The following is a 24,727-nucleotide window of genomic DNA, read 5'->3' as shown; positions in this document are numbered from 1 at the left end:
ATACATGGGGCGAAGTAAGAAATGAAGTCGGATGAAGTGAAATGAAATGAGTTTGAAAGAAAATGAGTGAATGAATGTGAATGAAAATCTTCACTCAGAAATCGGGATGATTGACTTTTGAATGAAAACTTAATTTTTGAACAGGTATGGCAAGAAATATAGCGACTGGGCCTTGCATTTTTCCCAGGTCAAAATATTTACCCGCATAAAAAACACATTCTTCCCGTTATTTCTTACACGTGGTTACTTTCACCCGAAACACTGCTCCTCTACTACCCGGGTTTTCTCCCTCGTTGAGATGAAGGTGCCGGATTTCTCTGCAATTCGGGTTCGTACAGCAATGATCATCATGACGTGTGTGTGTTTGGTGTGAGAGATGAGAAATGATTGAAATAACGACGAGGGGTCGTCAGTCATCCGTGGCGGGTGACCTTGTTCGCCTATAACTAACAAGGCTTTCTCTGACCTTGGCGTAAATCTGGGTGTCGTGTCAGGATTGGATTAAGTTTAATCCGACTTTATCATGTCATCATCATCATGATGACAAAGTGACAGAAAAATAAATACGTGGTCCGTTTTTTCTTTGCGAAATTTCTTGCGAAATATAACAATTTGGAGTTTGCAGAAATATGAAAGATTACAAAAAATTGGAGAGAACGAAATATCAATTCTTTGCGAAATACAACAATTTGTGCAGAAATATGAAATATTGCAAAAACTTATCCATGCAGAGCATAAATGATCACAAAGTGACAAAAAGTATGTAAATATATGTTTCGTTTTCTTTGCGAAATTTTTTCGCGAATTTTGTGCAACAACACGAAAGATTGCAAAAAAAATTGCGCAGAGAAAGAAATGTAATGTCATCATCATCAAAGAACGCCTACACATGCATGAATCAATTACAGCGTTGTCATACACAGACGGAGATCCGGATCAGGAGATGCAAATGACATGCAATCACAATTTGCAAGTTACATACAAACTAATCCTAAATATTATTTTCTTTTCAGGCAAAATCTGCATTTTTTCCATTTAGTCAAGCCAATTATTCCCATTTTTCAAGAAAATTACGCATTTAATAATAGAATCATACAAATTTTGCAAACCGATCAACAAAATTATGTACGAGAACTGAATTTTGAGCGAGAAATCGGGACAAAAATCAGAAAAATAAGCGAGCGTGGAGGAAAAATGTCATATTTTATAAAAACAATCTGTAAATAATGCAGCAAAAAAAATTTGGTTTCGAATTCGAAATTCGAAATATGACTTCTTTGTTGGTCAAAAATTGCACCTTTTTTCCACGATAAAAACCTGTAGTACAGCTTATTTAGCCCGAGTCAAATTGTTCTTAATAATTGACGTGAGTACCACCATTACAAGTTTTTATTACTTTTGGGCACATTTTGACTTTAATTTTCGAATTAGATTCCTAATTTTGCATATTTTACGTGTGTCCAAAAAATTTTGCATTGATTGGACAAATTTTATGAGCGTAATCCATAGACAGACAGACAGACCGACAACCATGACGGGTACATAATCCCAAAAACTGCACGTCCTTTTAATTGCGACGGATCGATTTGTCGTCAAAACTTTTGACACCATGACGATTCAACATTTTCCAATGTTTCACTTATTCAATTTCCCCCAAAAAAAAATTTTCGAAAAAGAAAACCACAATTTCGTCCCATTCTTACAAAAAATTACGAAAAAACTACTAAAATAATCCTGACAAAGTTTTTCCTCACATTTCACCCGACGATAACGTGACTGATTTTTGATTTGCATATTTTCACCCATAATTATGGCGACGGACGTGAAAGAACCCGCTGCCCCGGAGGTGGGGGGCGAAGGGGAAGAAGGTGGACCCTTGACGATCGGAGATTTGGTGGACTTGGCCCTCGCGACGCCGGAAATTGGAACGGTCAATTTCAAAATTTTGCGAATTTTGCTCCATTCCATCTGCGACAAGTTGGGCATCGACAACTTACCAGTCGCCTTGGGGGACGATGAACAGGAACAGATTGAGGTGAAATTTGCATAATTATATTATTGCCAATAATTTTCGGAAATTACAGAAATTTTGCATAATTATTTGTGATGTTACTCATAATTTTTGAAATTGCAGAAATTCCAACATTATTTGGACCGGCATTCGAAAGTTGCTCCGTTTCTGGGAGTCATGCAGTTTACGAATGGACACATTGATGTCATGCGACCCCACAGAACGTCGGCGTCTGCTCCAAATTCGGCACGTGGACAGGCACAAACTCCATTATTTCAACAGGGTCAACAAGGACAAGGACAGTTTGTTCAAGGGCAGCCGGGTCAAGGACAGCCGGGACAAGGACAAATCATTCAAGGGCAGCCGGGTCAGGGACAATTCGTTCAAGGTCAACCGGGTCAAGGACCACCGGGACAAGGACAGTTTGTTCAAGGACAGCCGGGACAAGGGCAATTTGTTCAAGGACAGCCGGGACAAGGGCAATTTGTTCAAGGACAGCCGGGACAAGGGCAATTTGTTCAAGGACAGCCGGGTCAAGGACAATTTGTTCAAGGACAGCCAGGTCAAGGACAATTTGTTCAAGGCCAGCCAGGACAAGGTCAAATGATACAGGGTCAACCGGGTCAAGGGCAGCTAGGACAACGGATTCCAGGTCAACCAGGACAAGGACAACCTGGACAACTACAAGGTCCACCAGGACAAATGCAAGGACAACCAGGACAAACACAAGGTCAGCCTGGGCAAACACAGGGACAAGTCCAAGGGCAGCAAGGCCAAATGCAAGGACAGCCAGGTCAAATGATACAAGGTCAACCGGGTCAAGGACAGGGGCAAATGCAAGGACAACCGGGACAAGTTCAAGGACAACCAGGACAAGTGCAAGGTCAGCCAGGACAAATGCAAGGTCAAGGAGGGCAAGGACAGGGCCAAATGCAAGGGCAAGGACAGGGCCAAATGCAAGGTCAAGGAGGGCAAGGACAGGGCCAAATACAAGGTCAACCAGGACAAGTACAAGGACAACCTGGACAACTACAAGGTCCACCAGGACAAACACAAGGGCAAATGCAAGGTCAACCAGGGGGACAAATGCAGGGTCAACCAGGGCAAATTCAGGGACCAAGTCAAGGACAGCCAGGTCAAGTAATGCAAGGTCAACCCGGTCAAGTAATGCAAGGTCAGCCCGGCCAAATGCAAGGTCAACCAGGCCAAGTGCAAGGTCAACCAGGCCAAGTGCAAGGTCAACCAGGCCAAGTGCAAGGTCAACCAGGCCAAGTGCAAGGTCAACCAGGTCAAATGCAAGGTCAACCCGGCCAAATGCAAGGTCAACCTGGTCAACCGGGCACTTTTCCACAAGACCAGTCCTCTACTTATGGCGTCCCCACTCAAGACCAAGAAACCCAAGCACATCCCAACTTTGCCCCAGGCCAGACACAAACAGATGCCGCTCCTCCCGCGAAAAGAACTCAGAAAACGCAAACACCCGGGGAAGAACCTCACCCGCCTTCGGAGGATGACAATTCCATCGAAGATCCTCAACCTGCCCTTGACGAAAATGGTGTCCCCATTCCCCGCCCTAAGACACAAATCGTCCAGCGACAAGATAAGGGAACATCCCCACAGCCACAAGTGCAACAACAAGGCACCCAAGGTTATCCTCAACAACAAGGTCAAGGTTACCCTCCACAACAACAAGGTCAAGGTTACCCTCCTCAACAACAAGGTCAAGGTTACCCTCCACAACAACAAGGTCAAGGTTATCCACCACAACAACAAGGTCAAGGTTATCCTCCACAGCAGCAGCAACAACCAAGTTATCCTCCACAGCAGCAGCAACAAAGTTATCCTCCTCCACAACAACAACAAGGTCAAGCCCAGCCAGGTTATCCTCCACAGCAACAAGGTCAACAAGGTCAAGCCCAGCCAGGTTATCCTCCACAGCAACAAGGTCAACAAGGTCAAGCCCAGCCAGGTTATCCTCCACAGCAACAAGGTCAAGCCCAGCCAGGTTACCCTCCCCCACAGCCAAGCCAAAGACCTCCCAAGCCGAAGCCAGCAGGGCAAAAATTGCTTCCACAACAACAACAGCAAGGTTATCCACCTCAACAGGGTGAAGGTTATCCTCCTCCTCAACCCCAGCAACAAGGTTATCCTCCTCAACCCCAACAACAAGGTCAACAAGGTCAAGCAGCTTACCCACCCCCACAAAGTCAAGGTTTTATCCCCCTCCAACAACCATCCGGTCCTCCATCTGCGCACTCTTCGGCTCGTCCCCCGCACCCTCAAACCAGTCAACTTCCTCCCCCACAAGGACCACCTGTCCACTCCGTCCCCTCAAAATCTGGTCCCCTCATCTCACCCACGCAGCAACGCCCCACCCATGGCCATTCGCCCGGACGACCGACAGGGCCCCACCACCAACCGGGGGGAACCCAGCAGCCCGACCAGTCCCGAACGGTGCAGGGTCACTCCCCCAAAACGCCGACGGGACCAGGGCGGCTGGTCATGCAGCAACAGCAGAATCAGGGAGATGATGCTAGACCCAGCTTCATGGGGCGATTTCCCCCAAATTATCCGCCCCCGCATGGACACGATGCGGAAGAGATTCTGCTCCAGAGAGATATGCGTTCTCTGATTTTGCTGGATTTGGACGCGATTAGGAATAACGTGCGAGTGAGTGGGGGACATTTTTGCATAGTTTATGCAGGAATTTTTAAGTTCGATTCACTAAAATAATGGATCTCAAATTTAATTAGGATGAAATTTTGTGAAAGACGCCATCTCCAAATGGGCACGTTTGGCAGAGAGATTTGCATCCCAAGAGGAGAAAACGTGCAGTAAATTTGGAAACTGTAAAGTTTGTCGACTTTAGGACGCGTTTTTCTCCTGATCGGATGCAAACATCTCTGCCAAACGTCCCCATTGGGAGATCGTATCTTTCGCAAATTTCATCCTAATTAAATTTGCGATCGATTCACACTAATTTGCTCAAAATCGGAGAGCATACGCTGGGAGACCTCCATTCTAACTAATTTTCCTTTTTGGACAGCTTCACGGCGTCGAGTTTGACGAGCAGGACTTCCTCGAACGTCTCAACACTATTTGGGAAGCGATTAAAATCATCAAAAACAACGAGGAAACGCTCGCCATTAAGATCCTGAGGCAGGACGCGATCCTCAAAAAAATTCCGATGGATACGATCGAGCGTCTTCGTACGCTTCTTGCATATTAAAAAAAATGTTTCAAATTTCCTCCACCTCCTTTACATCTTAAATTAATTTTCTAGACAAAATCCCCCCCGAAAATTTGGACGCTATCGCCACCGCGCGCTGGGACAGACCGATGATGCTGCCCGGAAAAAATGCCAACCTTGGTCAGACCGCGTCCCGAAATATTCTTAACCAGCCCGCCCCCATCGCCGCGGCTGGGAAACAACCAGGTGTCCTTAAACCCGGCCCTGCTGCCGGAGTGACGGCGACTCATCCGCTCAACGCGGCCGCGGTGGCGACCTCCGTCTCCGTCGCGAGTGGTTTAGCGTCCGTGGAAAAGGGAGAGATTCAAAATCTCTATAATAATTTGATCAATATGATGACCCAGACGACGGAGCATCAAGACAAGCTATCGGTAAATTTAATATCCCGTGTTTCGGGTGGAAGTAACCACTTGCAAGAAAGTGGTATCGTGCAGTTAAATATTTTGACCTGCAAGAAATGCATGGCGCGAGAAACTACGCCCCGCAATTATTCTTCATACCACGCGTGGCTTCATGGCGCACATTTTTCGCACTTTCTTGCAGTTTTTTGCACATTGCATTTCTTGCATTTCTCGATTCGCAGTTCAACAAATGTAGCAAACCACCCGCAAAAAAATAGCCCAGAAAAAAAGCCATAATTTTTTTCCTCTCTCTCAATTTCAGCGAATCCAGGACCAACTTCGCACCGTGGAGATCGGCATGGTCACAAAACAAGTGCTTATCGACGCTCTAAACGATAAAGCAGATAAGGGTCAAATTAACACCAAAGTTTCCTACGACGAGTTTGGAACGGCGATTGAGGAGCTCCAAACCGCTCTCAGAGACCTCGCGATGGCCGGAATGAACAATAATGAACACTGGAAACAAGTCACGGACGAATTGGTGCACGACGTTCGGGACAAATTGAACCGATCCGAGCTCGTTCCGGTGAAGGCCTTCTTCAAATCGAATATTAAAGGTGGAGCGGATCATATTTTAACATGACGAATCGTCAAAATCAGCACATTTTGAATCATTTCTCCGCTCTGGGAATTTATTTTAAATTTCTGGACGACAAATTTGTAGTCAGTGAGTTGATAAATGAAATGGCGTCGAGTTTTTTGAGCCAGTTTCGACGAGTTCAAATTTTTCTGAAAGCTTAACTTGAGATCTCCTCCTTCAAAAAGTGTCAAAATTTGGAGTGGATATTTCTAAAAAATTGGGAACGACCTGCTCTACAAATTCGTCGTCCAGAATTTTGAAATAATTTGGAAAGTTTAAATTTCAAAATTTGAAATTCCTCTTTTCAGCCTTGGACGAGAAGATTCGTCGCCTTCAAAGACAACTCGAAGAACCCGATCCGGCCGGAACGAGGAAGAAATTGCTCAAAGATTTCAACTGCATTTCGTGCGACAAACATTGCAACATTTCCGGCGTTACAAACGGACCCACGCTTCCGACAATTGGACCCATTCTGGCCGGACACACGACCGCATCTCGAAGAGCTTTTGACCTCCATAGGATGAGAATGAAGAAGAAATTGTGAGATAAATTTCCTATTTTGAGCAAATTAATGTCAACCGATCAAAAATTTAATAAGTGTGAAATTTGCTAAAGACGCGATCTCCCAATGGGCACGTTTGGCAGAGATATTTGCATCCGAAGAGGAGAAAACACGCAGTAAATTCGCAAAGTGTAAAATTTGTCGCCTTTAAAGAGCATATTCTCCTCTTCGGATGCAAATATCTTTGCCAAACGTGTCCATTGGGAGATCGTATCTTTCGCAAATTTCATCCTAATCAATTTGTCATCGATTGACACTAACTTGCTCAAAATCGGAGAGCATATACGCTGGGAGACCTTCATTGTTAGGTGTAATTAATGACATTTCCTGTCCATCACAGCGACCACGACTGTCGCGACATGCTCCTCATGGAGAGACAAATGCGCTCCGTGGGTGTCCTCAATGCGGACGGGACATGGAACACGTTAGCAAAATAAAGCTGTATTTATTTATCCCCTCATTCATTTTTTTAATGTTAAAAAATTATTCTTTACTCAAAATCAGACAATCGGACGCACCACCACCTTCCGTAAACCGGTATCAAGGCGGAAGTCATACAGGAATTACGAACGCCGCACTTGTCAAAGCTGCGCGATCGTCTCGGTAATTAATTAATTTAGTAATTAACGAAGGACTTGATGACTCATAAAAAAATCGGAAAAAGTTGCACATTTTTAACCATTTCTCCCCTCTGGGAACTAATTTTAAAATTCTGGACGACTAATTTGTACTCAGTTGTCAGTGAGTTGATAAATAGAGTGGCGGTGAGTTTTTGAGCCAGTTTCGACGAGTTCCAATTTTTCTGAAGGCTTCTTAAACTTGAGATCTCCTCCGACAAAAAGTGGAAAAATCTTGAGTGCATATTTTTAAAAAATTGGCAACTCCCTTCTCTACAAATTGTCGTCCAGAATTTTTTAAAAATAAATTCCCAGAGGTGAAAAATGTGCTGATTTTAACGGACGATTTATATTCAAATTATCTCATATTTAAAAACCCTTCTCCCCAGAAATTCCGCCAAGGCACAGAGGACCTCCCTCCCCACCCAACAAAACCCGCCACCTGCTCCTCCCTCCGCCACCGAGGAGTACAACTCCGTCCTGGAACAGATCAACGAAGAGGACGAGAACGAATCCGTCATGGAAATGACACTTCTCCAACAAGTTCAAGAGTACGGATTGCCCAACGACGACGAAGAGGAAGACGAGGGCGCTGAAGAGGATGAAGGCGAAGAAGAAGATGTACCGCTCGCCAAGAAAAAATCCTCCAGTAAAAAGGTCTCCATCAACGACAAACCTGGTCCTGATGCCGATGGAGAAGGTAAAATAAAATAAATTCCAGTGTTTCGGGTGCAAATAAGAAATCACTTGGAAAAATTCCCACAATGAAATAGTTTCTTTTAGTAAATTTGACCTCGTTTTTCTCGAATTTTGATCGTTTTTACGAGTTTTTCGGTTGCAATTAAGTAAACCACTTGCAAGAAATAACGGGAAGAAAGTGGTTTTTTGTCCCTACATATTTTGACCTGCAAGAAATGCACGGTGCAAGAAAAACTACATCCCACCGTTATATTTCATGGAGTTGACAGTGCAAATTTCTTACACTTTCTCCCAGTTTCTTGCACCTCGCATTTCTTGCGTTTCTCGCCTTCCAGTTCATGAAATCTAGCAAACCCCGAAACACCGAGATTCTATTCACTTCTTCAATTACGAATCAATCATCAATTAAATTCCAATCTTTTTTCTTTTCTCCGTTTTTCTTTCAGGCGAAGAGGAAGAAATCGGTTCCTCGTCTCAATTTAACGAGCCTGCAGCCCCCGTCGTTCTGCAGCCGTCGTACAGCTATGTTGAAGAGTAGAAGTAGTAAAAATATTTATTTACAGCGAGATCACAAGTCGCGTCCCAAGTAATCCTCAAATCCTCTTATGTATCTACGTACGTACGTCTCTTTATAAGTATATTTACCTACAAAATGCTCACAAACTTATGTACCAGAGGTGGGCAAAATACATGTATCGTATTTTGAGCTCGGTTCTTCTCAGGGTTTGGGTTTCCGGGGCTGTTACACCCATAAAATGACGAGAATCTACGTGGAGAAGGCAGCAAAAATACAGGTTTTGTGGAGAAATTAACTTTTTACCTATGTCAAAATACATTATTTTTAGAAAATCATGAAAACAAATCATTTTTTGGTACCGACCATAAGTCAATTTCTTCGTAAAAAAACCTGCAATTTTGAAAGACTGTTGCATTTTCTACGTAGATTTTCGTATTTGCAACAGTCTTACGAAATTACAGGTTTTTTAAAAAAATAAATTGACTTTTTGTTGGTATAAAAAAATCCATTGATTTCACGATTTTTAAAAAATAACGTATTTTGACCTTGATGAAAAGTTAATTTCTCCACAAAACCCGTATTTTCGTACGACCGTCCCCTTCTCCACGTGGATTTTCGTCTTTTTGTGGATGTAACAGGCAACAGCCCCAGAAATCCAAACCCTGTAAACATCAGAGCTCAAAATGCTGTATTTTGAACCAGTATTTTGCCCACCCCTGAACCTTACTTCTCTCAAAATTTCTGTTTACTCTGAAACTTTCTCCAGCACACAAACAACGCAGTAAGCAAGCAACCCAGAACTCATCCCATCCTCTCATCCATCTCTAAACTCTACAAGTTTCAACTTTTTTTAAAGAGGCGAAGGAAAAAACAATAGGCTTTGGAACAAATGGGTCAAAGTGAAATTACTTAGAAATCTCTCGCTCGCAAAAACACTCGATAATATTTGCTCGGAAAAAGCAACAAACAAATTAAATAACTAGTTTTCTCCGAGTCGTATCTCTAGTAAATGTCTTTTATGTGAGGGTACAAACATTATGTATGTATTCGTGTCAAGTATAAATGAATGAATAAGTAAATATACATATATAAATATGGCAAAGATCACGTTTCAACTCATTTGCATAAATATTTGCGTATATTTTCTTCATGAAAATTAAGCACGACACGTGGCCAACTTTCTCTTCGAGGAGTCTTCATGCGTGCCCGCTTTACTTTTTCATATGGACATTTTATACCAAGTTCAGGAAACTTTTACCTTTTTGCATGAAAATATAAATGAATGGGTAAGTAAATATGTAAATACGTATATATAAATAGGTCAAAGATCACGTTTCAACTCATTTGCATAAATATTTGCATATATTTTTCTTCCATGAAAATTAAGCACGACACGTGGCCATCTTTCTCTTCTAGGAGTCTTCATGCGTGTCCGCTTTACTTTGTCATGTGGACATTTTATGCCAAATTCAAGAAACTTTTACCATTTTTTTCCATGAAAATAATGCATGACACGTGTCCATTCGTGGCAAATATAAATGAATAAGTAAGATTCATATATAAATAAATATGTTAAATATCACGTTTCAACTCATTTGCAAAAATATTTGCATACATTTTTCTTCCATGAAAATTAAGCACGACACGTGGCCATCTTTCTCTTCGAGGAGACTTCATGCGTATCCGCTTTACTTTTTCATACGTTTTATGCCAAATGCCAAATTCAAGAAACTTTTAGCTTTTTTGCATGAAAATTAAGCACGACACGTGTCCATACTGAATACTCTTCGTTTGGCTTCTTCTCCATATTACTTTTTCATGCGAATTCATCCTCCTCAACTCAAAAATCTTGAAGAATGATGAATAATTTATGGATTATTTGAGTGATAGAGATGGGACAGAAACCAATGTAGAGAAGTAACATCATACCAAAACTGGTTTATCTACCACCGACTAGGTAACAATTTAAAGCTCAAAAAGCTTACTGAATTGGTATGAATAGTTTAGTGATAAAGATGGAACAAAAACATCTCTACACTCTGCAAAGAACAGAATATCCACCGAAAGATTCAACGTCATACCAAAACTGTTTACTTATTACCGACTCGGTAACGATCCTTGAATTCAATCCTCTCCGAAAATGTAGATTTAAATAATTTCGCTCTAATAAACTACTTATTAATACCACCAGAGTTTCGTCTTTTTGCGAATTTGCTACATTTCTTGCACTGCAAAACAAGCAATTCAAGAACCGCGAGGTGCAAGAAACCGGGAGAAAGTGCAAGAAATAAGCGCCATCTAGCCACGCGCCGTATGAAGTATTTACAGCGGCGGGATTTAGTTTCTTGCGCCTTGCATTTCTTGCAGGTAAAAATATTTACCTGCAAGAAACCACTTTCTTTCCCTTATTTCTTGCACGTGGTTTCTTACTTGCACCCGAAACACTACAATTTGAATTCAATCCTCTCCACAAATGTAGATTTAATTCCGCCCCAAGAAACTCTACGGTCACTCGTGCATGCCCCACATCCGCATCTCATCTCCACTGAAAAGCCTTTCTTTTCCTCTCTTAATGTAATCAAACTAAAGCAAACCAGGAGACAACAAAAGGCTTAATTTCCCCAATGACTGTGCCCAACCAACAGTTTGCCCTTTGCCCCCCAATTGTCCATACATATGCAACAAATTAGTTTCACTTTCACCACGGCACGATGGATGGAGAAATCTCTCCCGTGAGAGGGACATATGTATGATCAGTGGCCGCGGAAGCTGTGGGGACATTAACATTGACCTGTTCAAAAATTCAGTTTTCATTCAAAAGTCAATCATCTCCATTTCTGACTGAAGATTTTCATTCACATTCACTCATTTTCTTTCAAATTCATTTCATTTCACTTCACTTCATCGGACTTCATTTCTTACTTCGCCCCATGTATTAAGCATAGGGTGAAAAATGAAATGAGTGAGAAATCCTTTCATTCACAGTCATTCATCTGAAATGACGGAATCCTTCAGTCATTTTCATTCAAATGATAAGAAATTCATTTTCATTCACAATCATAATCAGAAAAATGAATGAAGGTGAACAGGTATGATTGTAGGATAGGGGAGGAAAGGGTTAATACACGTGGACAGATGATGGGGACAGCGAATAACCTTGGGGACATTGTCCCTCTGTCCCCCCCCACACACTTCCGCGGCCACTGAAGAAGTCCAACCGCACCGAGAAAAACATGCATGCAAGTAACGCAGCTTGCCCATCTCTCTTCGTCCTCGTCCATAATAAAGTGCTAATACTGATCCTGGCAAATGAATAAGTGAGTGAGCGAGTGAGCAGGGAAAAGTTGGAGGTTGGCCTTCAACTTTCACTTTGACTACGTACCTGTCTCATCAAACCCGTGCCCACCAAAACCCCAACTAAACCACGACCAAGACTACTTAATCTATCTCTCTCGCTCTCTATCTCTCTCCATATTTCGTTATCTGTGTGCATACAGTGTTTCGCGACTTGCGGGTGGTTTGGTTTGGTTCATTTCTTGCACTGGAAATCAATAAGAAATGGGAGGTGCAAGAAACTGGGAGAAAGTGGGAGAAATATGTGTCATCTAGCCACGCCCCGTATGAAGTATAGAGACTGTAGTTTCTGGCGCCTTGCATTTCTTGCACGTCAGAATTGCTGCCAAAAGCCACTTTCCTCCCACTATTTCTTGCACGTGCTCACCTGCACACGCACGAAACACGTGGTCGGCAGTGACTACTTTCACCCAGTGTCTCATTTCTTACTGGCTTGTCACTTTTCTTGCACTCAAACTAAGCCACGCAAGAAATGCGAGGTGCAAGAAACTGGGAGAAAGTGCAAGAAATAAGCGCCATCTAGCCACGCGCCTTATGAAGTATTTATAGCGGGACATAATTTCTTGCACCTTGAATTTCTCCCCAGTCAAAATATTCCCCTGCAAGAAACCACTTTCTCCCCCTTATTTCTTCCAAGTTTGTTACTTACTTGCACCCGAAACACTGCTTATTTGTGCATCATATGCATAATCACGTCTCTGTTCTGTTTAGTACTTGAAATCTTCTCCTCAAGTATGTACTGTATCTCTATTTATGTTCCTGATGAGACGGGCAGGTTGGTGAAAGTGGTGGTGGTTGGTTTCGTGGTTTGGTTTACTTTCACTCTGCTCCATTCAACTTCATTTAAGTAAGTAAGCAACATTTCATCTCATTCAAGACGCCTGCTTCGTTCGTGTTGAGATGAAAATTGGGAGGAGGAGAAATCTGACAGAATGCAATTTAAGGAGACGTTTTATCAGAATAGATTCAATTCAATGGTTAGATTGGATGGATTCGATTTTGTCGAGGTGATGTGATTACGCGTGTCGGTCGGGAGGTATGCAAGTAAGTGAGATATGCAGATTGTCGTCATTCTGATGAATCGATCTGGAGGAAATAGGAGTGCAGAAAATGGCGACATTGCAAAAAATTATTCTATATACAATTTTCTGGAATTTATGGAATTCATAAAATTCTGGAATTCTCTTCAATCAAAGGAGGAGGAACCCAGAGTGCAGAAAATTGTTGCATTATTATGATTGCGACATTGCAAAAAAATTGTTTTGCATAAAATTCTGCAAATCTGGGATTCCGCATACTCATACAATTCTGGATTACTCTTCAAAGGAGATGATGCAAAATTAATTCTACTTCAGATAAGAAACCATTTTCTAAGAAATTATTTTTAAAAATACGAATTTTTTACCCAATTTGGAGATCAAAATCAATACCCGCATGTCCAAATAAGTGGATTTCACTCCGGTATCATTTTCAATCCCCAATATAATTTTTGCGAATCCATTCTGCAATAATTTTCTCCAAATCCATACCCAAATGCTTACTTACACACCTACGCCCACCACTTCTACTAGAGTGTTTGGTGGCTCCTTCAAAAACTTGCAAAAATTTACATAATATGCATGCACATACTTACACGCGCTTACTTAAACCTCAGATTGTGATTTGGCATAATACAGCCTTTGTTACAGATGTATAGATATGAAACGGAACCGGTTTTGCAATGTTCATACATAGTAATTTGCATATACATACTCACTGACTGAAGTCTTGCAAACCCGTTAGTTACGAACCTATTTTCACGTAATTCACACGACAAACACACATTTCGCATCTTACTAATATTGCTGATAGTACTTAAATTCCACACATTTCGCATTTTACTTCTTCCTAATTCCACACATTTTTCAACCACGCCGTGAAACGAAATGAAATGAAAATCGAATTGAAATGTGATCTCGATTAAAGCCAGGCTTTTCCGTGCCTCGTTTCTGCGAAAGTAATGACTTTTTGCACAGGTAGTTAAATTCGCATTAGGCATTAATATGAGCTCTTTTGCCCTGTGTATTTTCCCGTTCTGGAAACCCTTCTGTTTTCCATTAGCATAATAACGAGCTTTTCTTCTTCCTCCTCTCCGACCGAAAGTAAATTCAGGTCGAAATTGCGTACTCTCCGAGAAGAACGAAACGAAATGCACAAATACAAATCCTTTCCGAAATGCCATCTGTTACGTCAGACACAAGCCGAATAAACGATAAAAATTTGCATATTAGATACGTATTTATATTCAAATTTATAAAAATAATAGCTTTGTACATAAGCATAAAGACAATTCAGTGATCAGCAGAGGGTGGATATGTATTTATTTTCAGCTTTTTTATTTGATGATGACCGACGGTCAAACTTTGTGTGTAACAGTCTTAGAAAACTCGTATAGATCACAAAATTTAAAAATATTTTTACATGTTGCAAACTTTTTCGAGGTTTTCAGAAATATTTATATTTCCGCTATCATTTGGAAAATACGTAAAGCATTTACATATTTTTTTCAAAAATATACATATTTTTTTCAAAAATATACATATTTTGTAAATATTTCAACGATATGAGACCATTTTTTTCCAAGAAATTTTACCACAAAAAAATCCACAGCATTAAATTCAAAAATAAAATTTTTGCGAGAACTCTGATTTGTATGTTTTTCATAAATATTTTAGCGTTTTCTGTAAATATTAATCACATATTTAGCGATTAGTGGTAAATACATATCCACCCTCTGCTTACTAAAAAATCCGGATTTGCTTCATATCTCTGCCTCTACATACATACACCGTCCGACCAGATCACATCACAGGTCAAGCACTCCAACCTCCACCTTCACACACACCTGTTTATTATTCCTTCATTTCATCTTATTCACTCCTGCCAAAACCCACCCTCAGTTCCTTCTCACGTCTCGTCCGTCCGAGAACAAACTGGTTTCTCTTACTTTTAAAAATTCTTCATAAACCATGAAGATTCTCGCCCTGCCATCCCTCGTCGCCTTCTTCATCGCGCTCCTCCTCCTCCTCGAGCACGTTTACGGGGCGGAAAATTCCTCTGAGGAGGAGGAAGACGACGAGTCCAACGAAGACGTCGACAACGACGAGCAAGTCGCCGCCGCCGCCGCCAAGAAAAAGAAGGAGGCAGAAGACGCAGCCGCGGCCGCGGCGAAGCAGCCACCGCTGGTCCCGTACCAACCGTATTTGGAGGACCCCTGGTACTTCTACAAGTGGCCGGGATTCGGGCAGGCGGAAGGCGTCGTGGCGAGATGGCCGTGGTGGCCGCAAGCCGTGCCGGTCGAAGGGCAGAAAAATGCGGTGCAAGATGATGAGAATAATAGTGATGAGGAACAGGACGATGAAGATGATGAAGTGCAGGACGATGCGGTAATTAATTCATAATATTTAAAATAATTGCCTAATTTGCATCAACAAAGTCGTCAAAATCAACACGTTTTTCGATTTCTCCGTTCTGGGAATTTATTTTAAAATTCTGGACGACAACTTTGTAGAGCAGATCGTTCCCAATTTTTAAAAAATATACACTCCAGATTTTGACACATTTTGAAGGAGATCTCAACTTAAGAAAACTGGATTTCATCGACACTGGCTTTAAAAATTCAGTGCATCAAATGAACATCAAGAAATTTTTAATCATTTCTACGCTCTGGGAATTTATTTTGAAATTCTGGAAGACAAATTTGTACGAGTTTTTGAAGCCAGGTTCGACGAGTTCCGATTTTTCTGAAGGCTTCTGAACCTTGAGATCTCCTCCTTCAAAAAGTGGCAAAATCTGGAGTGTATATTTCTTAAAAATAGGAAACTTCCTTAGTGTTTCTCACGGGTTCGGGTCCTTACTTCGGGTTTCGGGTTCGGGTTCGGGTTCTGCTTCGGATACGAAATTTAAGAACCCGAAACTTTCGGGTTCGGGTTCGGGTCCGAAAATTGTCATGTCAGAATTTCGGGTTCGGGTCGGGTTCGGGTACGGATTAAGAACCCGAAACCCGAATCAAACTTTTTTGGATCGATATCACAAAAAGATATTAGAAAAATTGTTGAACTACATGTGCTTCAGCGGTTGCAATACTGAAGTAAGTAATTCCAATTTCTAGTTGTCTTAAATTCGTTTAATTTCAATGGTTTCCAAAAAGGTAAACGATTTACAAGAGCCTGATTCAATTAGTGTTATGGTGCGAACTATCGATATCGAATTTTTATCCTAATTTTGCTATGCAATTACCTGAATCATACCTAATTACATTACATAAGTAATAAAATTGGAAACGTCAAACTGGAAACAATTATCCAATTTTGGACTGATTTTCAAATTTCTAAAGGTCTCGGAAAGCCACTCTGGGCAGTTTTTGAAATATTATAAATATTGTTGATTTTTAAGCTTTTAAATAATTTTAAAGTACAAATTCAGCCCATGCCTTAAAATTAAAAATATTTTCGGGTTTTCGGGTTTTCGGGTTCGGGTTTCGGATTTATACCGCCAGTTCGGGTTCGGGTCCCTGCAAACGGGTACGGGTTCTTCGGGTTCGGGTTGGCCTCGGGTTTCGGACCAGTGGTACCGGGTTCGGGTTCGGGTTTCGGATTTGCAAGAACCCGACCCGTGAGAAACACTACTTCCTGTTGTACAAATTCGTCGTCCAGAATTTTAAAATAAATTTCCAGAGCCGAGAAACGATTACGAATGTGTTGATTTTGACACTTTTGGCGATTCGTCATTGAGTCCTGCGTTCAATTTTGTATCTTCAATTTGCAATTTTTCTGCGAATTGAAATAATACTTATTTAGCACGCTGTTAACTTTTCAGGGGGATCATGGCCACGGTCACGGCCACGGCGACGATGACCATCACCCCCACCACCGCAAAACCTACAAACAAAAGCCGACTGCTGTACACTCGGTCGGCTGGGGTCCAGCCGTTGGAAAGGCGACCTGGTACGGCGTTCTTAATGCCAAAGTGAATTCCCGCAGTGATTTAGAGGACGATGACGATAACGACTCGGAGGAAGGACCACGACTACCTCTGACCCGGTTTTCTCCCAAGATGCGATATTCCCCGCGATCTGAAGACCAGAATTATCGCCCAGTTTGGGTCAAGTCGTACGGATCTCGACCATAAAACTATACCGGAATTTTAATTTATAAAGATAATGCCAAAATAATCAGGGAAATGCATTGTGTCATTTACATACATTTTTTACGAAGGACAAAAAATAAATGTAATTTAATTACCTCAAAACATAGTTAACCGAAGACTCAATGACTCATCCCCAAAATCATCAAATTTTTAACGATTTCTTTCCCATCCGTAGGAACTTATTTTAAAATTCTGGACGACAAATTTGCTGGGAAGGTCGTTCTCAATTTTTTAAAAATATACGCTCCAAATTTTGACACATATTGAGGAAGAGATCTTAAGGTTAAGAAGCCTTCAGAAAAATTGGAACTCATCGAAACTGGCTTAAAAACCTACAGTGCAGACTTGATATAGCCCGAGTCAGGGACACAGTCCTCTTCTAAATTTGTGTCTGAATTTTGTCCGAAATGATTAAAAATGCGTCGATTTTTAGTATTTTGGTCATGAGCCAACAAGTCCTGAATTAAATATCTTACCCGAATATCCATAAATCCATTCGCAATCCTGATCGAATCGTCTTTCGAGCTTATCTCGCAATCTACTGCGGTCATTTCGTTCTGTCCGTAAGCTTGGTGGAGTACGACGCCATAAAAAAATGTGGTAATAATTTTATTTAACCATAAAAATTACAGATTTTGGGATCACTTATACCATAGGATCCGCTAACTCATCACCCAAGGAGTCAAACTCTAAACATTTTTAATTAATTCTTGCTTCTGGGAACTTATTTTAAAATTCTGGATAACGACTTTACAGTCAGTGAGTTGATTGATGGAATAGCGTTGAGTTTTTTGAGCTAGTTTCGACGAGTTCCAATTTTTCTGAAGGCTTCTTAAACTTTTTTCAAAAAGGGTCAAAATCTGGAGTGTATATTTCTTTTAAAAAATGGCAACGATTCCAGCTCTACAAATTTGTCTTGCAGAATTCTAAAATAAATTCCCAGAGACTAGCAATGATTAAAAATGTGGTGATTTTGATGATTTTGGAGATGAATCATCGAGTCTTACGTTGAAATCGCACTTTAAATTGGTTAAAGAGATTTGCCAATATTCAAATATTTGCAAAATTACTAACAAAAATTCTCTAACTATCGCACTTTAAATTGGTTAAAGAGATTTGCCAATATTCAAATATTTGCAAAATTACTAACAAAAATTCTCTAACTAGATTAGTACGAGATTCGCAAATTTTTAGGCTTTGCTTGTACCCAAAGTTTTTTTTCTGCTTCCTGAAAAAAAAACACATCACGAGTCATCACACGGACGGAGTGCTCTCTTTGCTAATGGACTTTTGAAAAGGTCAATCATGTAACTTTTCCCGTAATTATTTTGACACTAATTTGACCTCTTTAATCATTCAATTACGCGGTGAACGTGTCTGTGCAGGAGTAAGTGCTTTTCAACCCGACAACCAACAACTAATGCATCTAATCCATTTTGGCCACCGAGAAAATTATGAGATTCAATTATTCTGGGTGAAGTGAAAGTCAACACAAAATTAGGATTTTTTTTTCACATGAACTTTAACATTTTGTTATTAATGCTGATTTTATTTTTTTTAAAAGCTTTCAGAAAAAAATGTCCGAATATTTACTAAACAATTTTTGATGATAAAAGTCAACAAAATTATGATGACCAATATATATACGTGAACCCTTACACATCTCTTGGTGTTTCTGGTTTTAGTAAATAGTTTCCAGAACAAACTGGAATAATAATTCTAATATTTACGAAATAATTTTCGGAGGAAATCAACAAAACTATCAAATTTTATTTATTTTTTATGATAATAATGAACACATTTTTTTTAAATAAATTTTGTACACGAACATGCACATTTCTTGCTGCTTCTGATTTTAGTAGAAATTTTCAGTGAAAGTCAACAAAATTGAATATTTTTTTAAAATCTACATTATAATATTAAACAAAACTTTTAAAAAATTAATATTTTTTGACGTGAACACCTATCAACATTTTTTGCCACTTTCGATTTTAGTATATGTAGAGAGCTTTTAGAGAAAAGTGCTTGAAAATTTACGAAACAGTTTTTGGTGAAAGTCAAGAAAATAAAATTTGCATGAAATGAACAAATTTTGTTTGTCATTTCTTTTTTTTTAGTGCAGTGACTTTCCACAAAAAAATGCACGAAATTCCCGAAAACCCGACAACAAACCAACCCGAATAATAAAACATGATTTCAGTCCAGTCCAATCCCGTGACATGGGATTAAATTAATTAAACCGTCCATGAAATTCCATCCTGGCATCCATCCTGGCTAAATCCGAATTCGGTTTTCATATGTATGTAGATATGTATATGAATCTTCAAAATATTTGAAATTCTGCCTCCCAAACCTCCCAAACCCACCACCGCTATATAACATTTCATTGAGTAGAAAGTCAAATAATGATACAGAATCTTTTTATTATTTGCTTTTATGATTGTGAGTGAGCCGCCGACCAGGCATGCACACAAAGAGAAATCCGCCATACAGAGCAAAATACCGAACCGAAAAATAAGGAAGAACCCGGATTTTGTATGCTATTTACATGCATCCCCGCTTTGCTTTCACCATATTTCTCTTCTCCTCGTCCTCGCAGAAATCCATTTTTTTTCCTTTGAATTCCAATAATTTATTCCGAAATGAAACCAATCCTTCTTCCCGTGTACCTATTTTGCTGTCGAATTTGCTCCTCCCACCACTTTTGACAGGGGACAAAAGTAGAAAAAACATGTGGGTTGGGACGGTCATTATCCGCCTTGGTGGTTTTTTGTGGGTCCGAAGTTTGGAGTCAAAATTATAAATAAATCTGCTTTTTAGACGGTTTCCGTTTTCAGCTTGTCCATTTTATCCTATTTTCCGTATATACACACAGTATGTGCATATTATTATGCACATTGATCAAGAGAGGCCTTATTTATATGTGCTTATTTTGCTGTCGAATTTGCTCCTGATATCAGTTTTGACACCAAACAAAAGTGGAAAAATTTGTCATTACCCGCCCGGTGAGTTATTCCACGTGTCGCGTAAACGTTCCTGTTTGTTGATCAGAAATTTGAAAGCAACCGTCAAAATTATGTACTCTACTTTTTACAGGGTTTCAGTTTTCAGTTTGTCCCTTTTTCTCGTATTATACACGCATATGCATATACATGTTTAGAATCGATGTATATTTGTACATCGACCAAGAGAGAGTCCTTATTCGTGTCTATTTTGCTGTCGAATTTGTTCTTTGACACGGAACAAAAGTCGAAAAGCATGTGGTTTGCGATACAATGGTCATTATCCGTCCGGCATGTCGTAAACCTGCCTGGTTTTTGGTGGTCTGAAATTTAGAGTCAAAATTATGTACGCTACTTTTTTATATGGTTTCAGCTTCGAGTTTGTCCCTTTTTCCCGTGTATTCATACCTACATAGAGATTAGAACTGACGATATACGTGGGTGTTTTATTATTAATTTTCAAAAGGTATGTTCCGCACTGTTTCTGACCAAACTTTTGATGAAATAACAAACTTCAAATACTTTTAGGATGCTGTGATTTTTTTCTGTTCTGTAGGTTAACATTAACACTAGCAATAACTCATTAAAATTTACCTCGAAAATATGCCAAAATTTACGACTTGATTTCATTATCATCCGAAAACCGTTTTCCCCTGATGTTTTTCTTTAAGTTTCGAAACGAATAATAATCACTAAGGGACAAGTCTGGACTGCACGGGGCGTGGTTTGTGCAGGTAAAGCGATTTTCGTCTGCACTAACCCTCGCAAAAAGCCAGGTATTAGGTGGCGCGTTGTCGTCTAAAAAAAGGCCAACTCTTTATTTTGACCCCACGTTTCTTTTCAACCGGAGGACGCAGCTCCTTCGGGGTTCCTGCATACACGGCCCCATTTATTGCAGTATTTCCAGCAATAAATTTTATAAGGAGGGGACCTTTGGTATCCTTGAAAATGGTCATCATCAATTTTTTTGTCAGATTTTTGCACTTTTCAATTCACGGGCGGTGGCAACCCCTCGTGCTTCCATTGAGGGAATTATTATTTGGTCACCGGGTCATAATAGTAAACCCAAGTACCATATGCAGCTAATAAAATATTGAGCAGGTTCCAGTTTTCATTTAATAGGTTAAAATTTGCATTGCAAAGGTCTTGTTTTTGAGATGCCGAAAGCAATTTTGGTACCCAACGGACGGAAACCATTTTCATACCTAAGTCTTCAGTTAACATGGAACAAATTGCTGGTTTTGGAACACCCATCTCATCTGCTATATAGGACAGTTTCAATCGCGGATCTCTCATTATTGGTTCTTCTAGTTTCCGGAGCCTTTCTGTGGAAGAAGCGGATTTTGAGCGTCCTTGCGACTTTTTGCCCGAGACCTCGTTTCGCCATCATTAAAAATTATTGACCCAATTGAATTTGTGTTTTGTGTTGGGCAGTTTTCATTGTACATTTTAAGCATTCAACCATAAATCTGCGACACGTATTGCCCATCCAGCATTAAAAATTAAATCACACTACGATATTTAATTTGCAAATCTAGCATTTTTTCCGTCGAGGTAAAGTTTGCCGATTTATTGCTAGTGTTTATGTTAACCCACAGAGTTGAAAAAAATCATAGCCTCCTAAATGTATTTGAAGTTTGTTATTTCATCAAAATTTTGGTCAGAAACAGTGCGGAACATACCTTTTGAAAATTAATAATAAAACACCTACGTACATACGTATGTACATACATATATGCAGAGATGTCCACATGCTGTAAACGTGCCTATTTGTTGTTAGTTCTAAATTTAGAAGTAATTAACATACAAAATTATTACTTTTAGAAGGTTTCAGTTTTAAGTGTCTCTTTTTCCCCTATTTAAACACATAGGTACATATGTACATATACATGCATAGAATCGACGTATATGTATCAACATCGACCAAGAAATGTATATCTTTTGCTGTCGAATTTGTTCCTCCTTCCTCCACTTTTGTTTGAGACCAAACAAAAGTGGACAAAATATATGGCTTGTGAGGCATTGTCATTATCCGCCTGTAGATTTCCACATGTCGTCAACGTGGTGGGTTTTGTTGGTCGGAAATTTGAAAGCAAGCGTCAAAATTATAACTTTTTAGAAGGTTTCAGTTTATCCCGTATACATACACACATATTTAAAATCAACGTATGCACATGCACATATACATCGACCAAGAAGAGATGCCTTATTCGTGCCTATTTATCTAGCTGTCGAAATTGCTCCTGCTACCACTTTTGACACCGACTAAAACTTATCAAACCTGGGAAAAATATGTATATGGCATGGTTATTATCCGCCTGTACAGTTCCACGTGTCGCGTAAACTTTCCTCTTTTTGTTCTAAATTTGAAAGCAACCGTCAAAATTATGTACTTTATTTTTTATATGGCTTCAGTTTTCAGTTTGTCCCGTATATACACACATCTATTTAAAATCGACGTATGTATGTACATACGTATGTACATCGACCAAGAGATGTCTTATTCGTGCCTATTTTACTGTCGAATTTGCTCCTGCTACCACTTTTGACACCGACTAATATGTGGCCCACGTGTCGTCAACGTGCCTGCCTTTTGTTGGTCCGAAATTTGAAAGCAACCGTCAAAATTATACTCTACTTTTTTATATGTATGGTTTCACTTTTCAGTTTGTCCTGTCCTATTCTTTGTCCTGTATATACACACTACATACATAAATGCATAGAATCAACTTATGCACGTGTGTGTATGTACACAGACGAAGAGAGGCTTACTTATCATTGTGCACACAAGTGTGTCCCCTCATCTCATCGAGAACATCGAGGAGGAGGAAGTCGCATAAATGTGGCGTTTGCTTTGGTTGTTGTCGGTTGCCGGGTTGACTTTCACTTTCACTTTCGCTTCCTCGTTGGAGACCTATTTATCGGAACTGGAGCAGAAAATCGGATCCATTTAAAAACCACACGCTGGCAAAGTCATGCTCGGCCTGGCACTAACTTCTTCTTGCTCCAAATAAAATTCGTACGTCGACTTTCCCTGTGCAAGATACACACACTTTCCCAAATCCAATTCAACAATGGGAACTTATTTCCTGTAGAAAAAATATATTTTTCGTGTCCTCTCGAATACGTTTAATAATTGGACAAAATTGTATGAAACTAAAAGTTAGGATTTCCCCGAAAAACCACGAGCTCCATAAAAGCAATTCTTTCAATAAACACATTTTAACGAATCCAATTTAACAATGGGAACTTACATATTTCCTGTAAAAAAAACATACATATTTTTCATTTCACGTCCTCCCGAATACGTTTAATTGGACACAATTCTATGAAAAGGCCCGATAACGAAAAGTTAGAATTTTCAAAACTACATAAAAAGTAAGGAGGGACTCGTCGAAAATAGAGAAAATTCGCACTTGTACTTTTATACACTTTCCCAAATCCAATTCATACAAAGGGAACTTATTTGATACAAAAATATAGGTATACATAGTTTACATTTCCTCGCGAATATATTTAATTAGACAAAATTGTATGAAAAAGCTATACCCTCAAAAAATTAAAAGTTACTAAACCAAGAACTCGATCCATAAAAAGTAAAGGCTTTCAATAAATTCGCACATTTTCCATATATTTAAATACAAAATATATAAGCTTTTTTGAATTTCAATTCAAAAACTGCATACTTATTTCGTCAAAAAAAACAATATTTTTCCGCGAATATTTTGGAATTGGACAAAATTGCACGAAAACCTTCAAAAACTTCAAAGGTAGAATTTCCAACTAAACTAACAACTCCAAAAAATAGAGGAAATTCGTACGTTCAAAAATACATACACTTTCCCAAAGTCCAATGCATACTTAATTAATTCTTCCCTTAAAAAATATATTTTTCATTTCACGTTCTCCCGACTCCCGAACCCGTTTAATTAGACGAAACTCTATGAAAAAGCTGGCAAACTAAAAGTTAGACTTTTCCCAACTCCATAAAAAGCAAGCTCAAGGACTGGCCGCGGAAGCGTTGGTGTGGACAGAGGGACAATGTCCCCACGGTTGTTCGATGTCGGCATCATCTCCCCATCTTATATAAACCCCTCCCTCCCCCCATCCTACAAAGTTAACGTCCCCAGATGTCCCCACGGCTTCCGCGGCCACTGGTCGAATATCGAGAATAGAGTCGTATATTTTACCGTGTCACAGCTGCAATTGAACACACACAGCGTTCCGTTAAAAGCGATATTGGATCCATAAATCTTGCAGCGTTGGTTTGCTCCATTCTCAAAAGCACGTTGCACCACAAGCTCCACTGGGTCGACTAATCTAATATCATTCCATTCCAGTTTTTCTATTAAATTAATTTTTATCCTCGGGAACAAAAAAAAAGTTTGACCAAAGTTCAAGGTTAGCGAATTAAGGACGAGGAGCGAGCGATGTGGGTACCAGTTTTCCGTTATCCTCAGCACTTTCTCCGGCAGTGGCCGCGGATGTTGTCAGGGGGGATATTGGGGGACGTTAACATTGTAGGATGGGGGGAGGGAGGGGTTTGA

The 24,727-nt window shown here is 40.0% G+C and overlaps 2 protein-coding genes across 2 annotated transcripts; both read left to right on the top strand.

Annotated features, from left to right (window-relative positions):
• Window positions 1–1,810: 1,810 nt before the first annotated feature.
• On the top strand, window positions 1,811–9,739 carry LOC118435236 (mediator of RNA polymerase II transcription subunit 15-like). The gene is made up of 11 exons (XM_035850923.1): window positions 1,811–2,035; window positions 2,135–4,681; window positions 5,058–5,220; window positions 5,295–5,632; window positions 5,925–6,219; window positions 6,551–6,782; window positions 7,145–7,228; window positions 7,309–7,407; window positions 7,811–8,121; window positions 8,567–8,735; window positions 9,404–9,739. The coding sequence occupies exons 1-10, from the start codon at window positions 1,811–1,813 to the stop codon at window positions 8,656–8,658; spliced, it is 4,386 nt and encodes a 1,461-aa protein (XP_035706816.1). The 3' UTR covers window positions 8,659–8,735; window positions 9,404–9,739.
• Window positions 9,740–14,906: 5,167 nt separating this feature from the next.
• Window positions 14,907–17,284, top strand: LOC110848876 (nucleolin). Its single transcript, XM_022096214.2, has 2 exons — window positions 14,907–15,416; window positions 16,849–17,284. The coding sequence occupies exons 1-2, from the start codon at window positions 15,000–15,002 to the stop codon at window positions 17,158–17,160; spliced, it is 729 nt and encodes a 242-aa protein (XP_021951906.1). The 5' UTR covers window positions 14,907–14,999; the 3' UTR covers window positions 17,161–17,284.
• The last annotated feature ends 7,443 nt before the right edge of the window (window positions 17,285–24,727 follow it).

This window comes from Folsomia candida, unplaced genomic scaffold (assembly GCF_002217175.1).
Source record: "Folsomia candida strain VU population unplaced genomic scaffold, ASM221717v1 Fcan01_Sc004, whole genome shotgun sequence".
NCBI lineage: Eukaryota > Metazoa > Arthropoda > Collembola > Entomobryomorpha > Isotomidae > Folsomia > Folsomia candida.
Note: the sequence above shows the minus strand (reverse complement) of the source record. Positions and strands in the feature narration are given on the sequence as shown.